Below are 8,204 nucleotides of genomic sequence, written 5' to 3' on the forward strand. Positions count from 1 at the left end.
TGAACTTGTATGTCTAATTCCTTTGCCAGGTTAGGGAAGTTTTCTGTCATTATTTCTTCAAATAGATTCTCAATCCCTTGCTCTCTCTCTTCTCCTTCAGGTACTCCTATGATCTGGATGTTTTTATGTTTCATGTTGTTCCAGAGGTCTCTTAACTATCCTCATTTTTTAAAATTCTTTTGTCTTTTTGTCTGACTGAGTGTATTCTGCTACCTTGTCCTCCAGTTCGCCGATTCGATCTTCTACTTCAGCCAATCTACTGTCGGATCCTTCTAGTATATTCTTCATTTCAGTTGTTGTAGTCTTCATTTCTGTCTGGTTCTTTTTTATGGTTTCTATGTCCTTTTTTTTTCTTTCTTTTTTTTTTTCATTTACTATCTCTCTGTTGAGGTTCTCACTGAGCTCATCCATTATCCCCCCTAAGTTCATTGAAAATTCTTATAACCGTTATTTTGAACTCTGTCTCTGGTAGGTTGCTTGCCTCCATTTCATTTAGCTTATTTTCTGGAGTTTTCTGTTTCATTTGTGGCATGTTTCTTCATTTTCTCATTTTATTAGCCTCTCTGTGTTTATTTCCTTGTGCTAGGAATATTTGTTTCATCTCTCAGCCTTGGCCAGATGGCCTAATGTGGAAGGTGTCCTACGTGGCCCAGTAGCACACTCTTCCTGATCCCTTATGCCGGGAGCTCTGAACGTGATCTTTGTGTGTGTTGCATGTGATCTTCTGTTGTCACCAAGACTTTATTGTTGTTAGTAGATCAGTGGATGGGATTAATACTCAAGCTGACTAATTGTGGGAATTGGCTGCACCCACAAGGTCAGAGTTGCTGTGTGGGATCTGACCCCACTGAGTGGGAGGTGCCCTAGCAGGCTTGTGTGTCCTTGTTGCAACCACCCTTTGTGTGTATGGCTAATGGGACGAGTCATGAGTTGCTCTGTTGTGAGCTGGTGCCAGCCTCCAAATGCATTGGTTTTGTGGCCCCTTGGGAGGGGTTTCCCCATAGGCCAAGGTCAGCAGCTGCTTTTGATTGCTCAGGGCTACCCGATGAGAACTACAAAGCAATCAGATGATGGTTGTTGCCTATGCTGGATCTATGGGTAAGTGGAAGAGACAAGGCTGTAAGCAGTGGTCGGTTATCCCCCATCCCTGACCTAGGGCAGTTTAGCAGAGGGACCAGTGCTCCCCCAGGCCTGACACTGCCTGTCCCTTGCCTGTAGGTCTCTGAAACTGGAAGAGCCTCTGGGTGATATGCATATTGGGTGGTGCAGGGACCCTGGGAGTCTCCTGGGTCTAGTGAGTAAATTTCCACGTCACTGCGGTATCAGTTCACACGCCAGTGCTGTTTCCGTGGCTCCTGTACAAGTTTCCAGTTGTTGCAAGGTCAGCTGCTGCCCTCCTTGAGCCTAAACGCGCTACTCCAGGACAGGGGCCTATGAATGTGCAGTGGGCACTTTGTGGTATTCGATGGGGCAGGATCTCAGGGTGTCCAGGGCCGTCAGGCCAGTAACGTCAGTTTTCTGCAATGTCTGTGTCCGTGCTTTCCCACAGTAGTCACATACCACAGGGAGACAAGCTGCTGTCTGGGATGGTCCCACAGACCCCTGCGATCCCCGCACACACGATAATGCAAGTCTTGTAGGCAGCAGAGGTCTGCCTGCAACTGGTTTCCATGTAGTGCCCGCCCTGTGCTAGCCAAAGTTTGTTGCCTTTGTGGATTGCGGCAGAGGAGGCGGGGTGGGTCAGGGCTGTGGCAGTTCACTGTCAATGGCCACCCTGGGGCAATTTGTGGGTGGGGCAGAGTCTCAGAGAGACAATGGCAGTGGGATCAATGCAGCCTCGGTCTTGTCTGGCACAGGCCCACGGATCCCCAAGATCCTCCCAAGTTCATGTTGGCAGTGGTGATCTGTGTGACCCTATCTTGGAAATATGGTGCTCACAGAGCTGGCCGCCTGCTGTGAATGTTTGGCCCCGAAGCGCGCAGGGCGTGGCAGCCATCCAGCAACAATAGTCCTGGGCCATCTGCAGGTTGGGTGGGGCGGGCCGATCCCCTCAGGCCAGCGCTTCCTAATGGCTCTGTGGGAGGGGTCTGCACAGTCAAGCAGGTGCAATCTGTAGATTGCCCCGTAGGGGGCCGGACTAAGACACAATCGTGGCTGCCGGTTCAGCCCTGGTTCTGGTGCCAGGTAATGCAGACTTTCTCGGTATGGATCCCGCGAGCCTCTGACCCTCCGCCAGTGTCCCGGGTGAGTGTCTGCAGGTCAGAGACCCTGAGCGCGGGTCCTTCAAAGGGGTGTCTAGGGTTTCAGTCCCCTTCTGTCTCACTCAGACAGCCGGAATCCCCTCTGGTTTCTACAGTCAGAGTTCTTGGAATTTCCTCTCCCCTGGGCTGGGGAGCCCCCAAATGAGGCAAGGACCCCCCTCTCCTTCAGGGGAGCCTCTGCAGCCTCACTCTCCTTATATCATCAGATGTACATGTTAGCATCGGCTGGACTTCAGGTGCTTCTCCACGTTGATTATTTTATAATTTGGTTGTAATTACAATGCGGACCTGAGAGGAGGTGAACCCTGCTTTTACCTAGTCCGCCATCTTCCTCCCCCCTCCCCCTTGTTTATCTTCTTTGAAGATGTTTTTATTCAGGTCCTTTGCCTATTTTAAAATCTCATTGTTTATCGTTGAGTTATAATAATACTTTATATAGTCTGGGTTTTAATCTCTTATTGCATATGTGATTTACAAACATATTCTGTCATTCTGTGCGTCGTCTTTTCACTCTCTTGATAGTGTCCTTTGCACAAAAGTTTTTAACCTCGATGAAGGCCCATTTTTCAATTTATGTGTGCTTTTGATGTTATATCCAAGAAATTGTCACCAAATTCAGTGTCGTAAAGATTTTCCCGTTTTTTTCCTAAGAGTTTTATGGTTTTATCTCTTGTGTTTAGGTCTGTGATTTATTTCGAATTAATTTTTATATATGGTACAGGCTAGGGATCCAACTTCATTATTTGAATATCCAGTTTCTTGGTACCCTTGTCGAGAATCTATTGACCATATATGTGAGAGTTTATTTCTGGGCTCTCTGTTCAGTTCCATTGGTCTATATGTCTGTTCGTATGGCAGTGGCACACTGTTTTTTGATTATTACAGCTTTGTGATAAGTTTTGAAACCAAGAAATGTGAGTCCTCAACTGTGTTCTTTTTCAGGGTTGTTTTGCTTTTGGGGTCTCTTGCGATTCCATGTAAATTTTAGGGTGTGTTTTTCTATCTCTGCCAAAAAAAAAAAATGTCATTAGGGCTTTGGTAGAGATTTCATTGAATATATAGGTTGCTTTGGGTAGTATTGTCATTTTAACGATATTAGTCTTCTGTTACTCGAACACAGGATTCAGTTGTGATAATTTGTGGGTTTTGACAGATTGGTTCATTTCTTCTGTGTTGTCAAATACATGAGCATGAAGTTGTTCATAGTATTTCTGTATTATCCTTTTAATAGTTTCAGGATCGGTAGTGATAGCCCAAGCTTCATTCCTTATATTGGTATTTTCTCTTTTCTCCTTTTATATTTGTTACTATGGCTAGAGGTTTATTGATTTTATTGACTTTTTGAAAAAACAAGCTGTTTCATTGATCTCTATTTCCTATTTTCAATTTCATTGAATTCTTATATTATTTCCTTCTGTCCGCCTCCTTTGGGGTTATTTTTCTAGTATGTAGCTTTTTTCTAGTATGTTGAGTTAGGAGCTTGGATTATTGATTTGAGGCCTTTCTTCATCTCTAATTTAACCCTTCCTACTCAGTACTGCTTTAGCTATATCCCACATATTTTGATATGTTTTATTTTCATTTAGTTCTATGTATTTTTTAAATTTCCTTTGAGATTTTCTCTTTGACCCTTGTTTTGTTTGGAAGCATTTTCTTGTGTTCTCATCCTTTCTTTTCCCTCTCTCCCCCTCCCTCCCTCCCTTTCTTTCCCCGCTCCACTTTGTTTGATTCCATTGTGGTCAGAGACACCCCTCTATAATTTCAGTACTTTTAAATTTGTATATGTTTGTTTTCTGGTCAGGATGTGATCTCTGATACTGAATGTTCCAAGGGTGCTTAAACAAATACTCATTCAGCTGTGATTGAATGGGGTGTTCCATTATGCTAGTTATGCCCTATTATTTGATTATGTTGCTCAATTCTTCAAAATCCTTGCCATTTTCTAATAGTCTTATCAGCTGCTGAGAGTGGAGTGTCGAAGTCCTCAACTCTAACTTTGGATTTGTTTATTTCTCCTTCCAGCTCTATCAGTTTTAGCTTCATATGTTTTGTGATTCTCTTGTTCGGTACGTAAACATTTAGGATTATGTATTCTTAGTGGATTTATCTTTATCATTATGCAATATCCCCCCTTTATTTCTAGCGAGAACTGTCAGGTCATGTCTTACTGTGTTTTTTATGCTCTTCCCGGAATTTTCAGACTTATATTTCTCTGATTTACAGACAACCCAAGGCCTTATGAAAAACAAACAAACAAAAAAACAAGTACTACATTGTAAATTACCTGGGCGATTGGAGGATTATATTATTGATCTGTAACACTCACTGAGGTTTTTTTCTCCCCACAAACATTGCTGTTTCTTTTCTGAATGCTTGCTGTATACAGCACTGTCTCTCTGCCTTTGCCTTACTTTAAATTTCCTTTCCTTCTACCTCCAACTGTAGGCACAGTTATAGCACAGTCTTTAAGTATAAGAATAGAAACTTTTAGAAATCTTATGTCTGCCATGCATGTAATTCATGTGAAAGAGGTTCATATTTTTAGAGGAATCTGGTTGAGCTGAAATACCTAATATTTACGGTAGTTACCACACTGATATAAAATACTTTCTTGGTGTTTATAAGACACTCTCATACCCCACCGGGAACATAGCCTGCATCCATCCCTGGGCAGTCGTGTCTGTGATTATGCTGCCAGGTTGATAGTGGTGGAATCCAAAACTTGAGCTCTCAAGGGTCACGCTCAAGCTCTGGAACTCACTGGACTGCGTGGTCATCTCCAGCAGATATGGGCGGAAGCCCCAGCTCCAGTAATCACCCCCCACACACACATGTAGGGCCACGTCTGCCTCATCACCCATCCACTGAAGAGACATAAGCAGAACTCATCACATTTAAACCTTCTACATCTCTTTGTCATCCTTCTCTAAATGATTCTTCAGAGGTCTTGGGGGGCCTCGGGGACCAAGACAAGGATACTATCCTCAAGATGTGACTTCCCGGAGCCACGAAGTGGCTGCTGTATTTCATTACTAAACATACTTCCTTTGCTTCCTCCCTGCTCCTTTTAGAGAAATGGGACTACACCACCACCACAACCAAGAGGCCGGGAACGACCAGAGCTCCGGCAAAGCCTGCAGGTAACACGCTGCTCTGAGGAGGGCAGTGAGGAAAGGCCCGTGAGCTCCCTCTGGGGCGGGCAGTGGCCAAGCGAGCTACCTGTAGTGTAACCAGTTGATTTTCTCTTTTTTTTTTTTTTGAAGGGAATGATTTTGACTTGGCAGATGCCTTGGATGATCGAAATGACCAACACGATGGCCGCAGGAAACCGAGTGCCGGAGGAGGAGGAAAGTGGTGTCTTAGAAAGCACTGGCCAGCACCATGGCCCCCCAGGCGGGTTGTAGTTCATTAAGTGCAATGGCCCCCAGAGCCCTTCCTGGCCTGGAGAGTGGGGGCCAGCTCATGGCCCAGGAGAACCTAAAACAGCAGTTCTCAACTTTTTGGTGTCAGGACTCCCAGAATTATTGAGGATCTCAAGGGATTTTGGTTGCGTGGGTCACATCTATCAATATTGATCACCTTTGAACTTAAAACTGAAAAAAAATTATTAGAAAATGAGCAACAGTAAACCCATACATGTTAACGTAAATAGCATATTTTTATGAGAAATGACTATGCTTGGCAAGACAAAAACAGTTTACTGAGAAGCTTTATTTGTTCATTTGTGCAAATTTCTATGATGTGCATGTTGATGGCAGAGCTGGGCTCCCACCTCTGCTTCTGCATTCAGACGCTGTGACATGTTGGACTGGTCAAAGTCTGTGAGGATCTGGCCTCGTGTAGATACGTGGCCGGAAATGGCAGGGATATTTTAGTAGACTTCTCAGATCATTGTGGGCACTCTTTAATCAGACACTAAAAACGCAACCGCTGGTGGTTTCTTGCAGGTTAAGTGCAGTGTGGAATGTGAAACCATGTCAATGAAGTTCCCATGCTTGATTCCGTTAAATCCCATAGGACTCTCTTGTGTACGTGTGCACACGTTCTCCCCCCCTACCAGCTGCCAGCACACACTCATCTGTATCATATGGCAGATACACAGCTAAACAGTGAGAAGGTGTTGGGGGTTTAAGATATGGAAAAAATAATCACCGGCCAAGCTGCCCAAACATAGCCTCCTACTGTGGAACAGATTTGTCCTTTACCTTCCTTTCTTGATCCAAAGAAGCCTGCTCCTAGCAAGGCTGGGGCTGGGGAGCCCCATTTTCCAATCTGTTCCCTTCCTGGGAGTTTGGGAAAGGTCGTATAGTTCTCAGGCATTCAAGATATAGAAGACAGTATGGAGAAGGGAAGGATATTACAGCCTTTTGGGGCAACTTAAACAGCAGTTCACTGAGCAGTGATGCCGTGTTGATGAGGAAGTGAGCGGCATCATACTTGGTGTAGAAGCTGGCCAGGAGGTGGCTGCCAGCTTCAGAAGTACTTTCAATGGAACTATTACCCATTTGCGGTTTTATACATTATGCATTGGTCATTTGGAATATATTGGTGTCCCGAGGACTCTTAAACTTCCAAATAACCCGTTTCATTATGCAGCACCCAAAATTCACATCTGTTAATATCACCATGCATCTCAGAAAAAGTCTCTCAATACTGGGAAGCTTTTAGGCTCAGTGGTAGATATACATTTTTTTTTTAATTCTAATTTTTGTTGAAGTGTTAGCATTGACAGCAAATACTGCCAGTGGTTTTAAGTGACAGCCTCATTTCATTCATTTTCAAGAAAACATCAGCCGAATATTTAAGCCTCTACAACCATAGTTTGCCCATCATTCTTTTCCATAAAAGTGGTATTTCAAACACAAAACAGCTCATATAACTCAGAAATGGAACAGTCACACAAGTGTTTTTTGGATCAACTATACTTCGAGTGCAACAGAAATGCTTTAAGCATATTTTCATTTCATCACACAGAGTATTAAAAGATGTGTTGTTCTCAGCGGTCGAGCTATAATGAAATTAGTCACTGTTTCCTTGTATTTTCTATTGCTGCATAACAAATGATCCCAAACTTAGTGAAGACAACAACCGTTTATTATCTCACAGTTTCCTGGGGTGGGGAGTTCAAGAACAGCTGAGTTTTCTGTTCAGGGCCTCATACAGCTGCAGTTACGGCGTCAGCCAGGTCTGGGGTGTCATCTGCGGTTGGGTTGTCATCTGCGGTTGGATTCTCTTCCAAGCTCATGTACTTGTTGACAAGAGTACATCTTGCAGTTGTAGAACTAATGTCTGTTCGCTTCTCCAAGACTCGCAGGAGACAGAGTATAGAAACACTGGGGGAGGGGTGGGGAAGAAGACCTACTGTTGCTTCTGGAGTCTGAGCTCAGGGAACGTCTCAACCCTTTTTTAAAAGATCTCATCTGATTAAGTCAGCCCATCCAGGACAACCTCCCTTTTGATTAATGCAAAGCCAAACTGGTTTAGTGCTTTCATTATGTGTGCGAAAATCCCTTCACCTTTGTCAGGTAATAAAACCTAATCGTGGAAGCGACAGCCATCCTATTCATGGTCCAGCTCACACTCAAATAACGGGGTACCAGACAGGGCGTGTACACCTGTGGAAGGGAGCTTGGGGGCCATTTTAGAATTTTGCCTGCCACATTCATCAAGGACATTCTTCTCTGGGATTTTTGGGCAACGTTAACGAACACAACTTTCTTATCACTGAAAAAGGTGTTTTGCCATTGAAATGTGTTATGTTTTTTTTCCCTCCAGGTTTTTCAGACAAGGATCTCGAAGACGTATTGGGTGGTGACTACAAACCTGACAAGGGTAGAGGTAGGAATTGATATGTCCAAACACTTCGTGCTCATTAAAAATGTGATTGCATGGCCGTTAGGTTGATTGAGCCATTCTTAGGCTCTGGGAAATAAGAGGCAGTTT

At 44.0% G+C, this 8,204-nt stretch overlaps 1 protein-coding gene across 1 annotated transcript in view; it reads left to right on the top strand.

The window, feature by feature from the left end:
- Positions 1–8,204, top strand: part of CD99L2 (CD99 molecule like 2) — a 58,781-nt gene that overhangs the window by 28,386 nt on the left and 22,191 nt on the right. Inside the window, exons 6-8 of the mRNA XM_015595459.1 lie at positions 5,333–5,401; positions 5,525–5,608; positions 8,037–8,099. Of these exons, the coding sequence (XP_015450945.1) occupies positions 5,333–5,401; positions 5,525–5,608; positions 8,037–8,099 (216 nt within the window). The remainder of the gene's footprint in view (positions 1–5,332; positions 5,402–5,524; positions 5,609–8,036; positions 8,100–8,204) is intronic.

This window comes from Pteropus alecto, unplaced genomic scaffold, assembly GCF_000325575.1.
Source record: "Pteropus alecto unplaced genomic scaffold, ASM32557v1 scaffold341, whole genome shotgun sequence".
NCBI classification, from domain to species: Eukaryota; Metazoa; Chordata; class Mammalia; order Chiroptera; family Pteropodidae; genus Pteropus; species Pteropus alecto.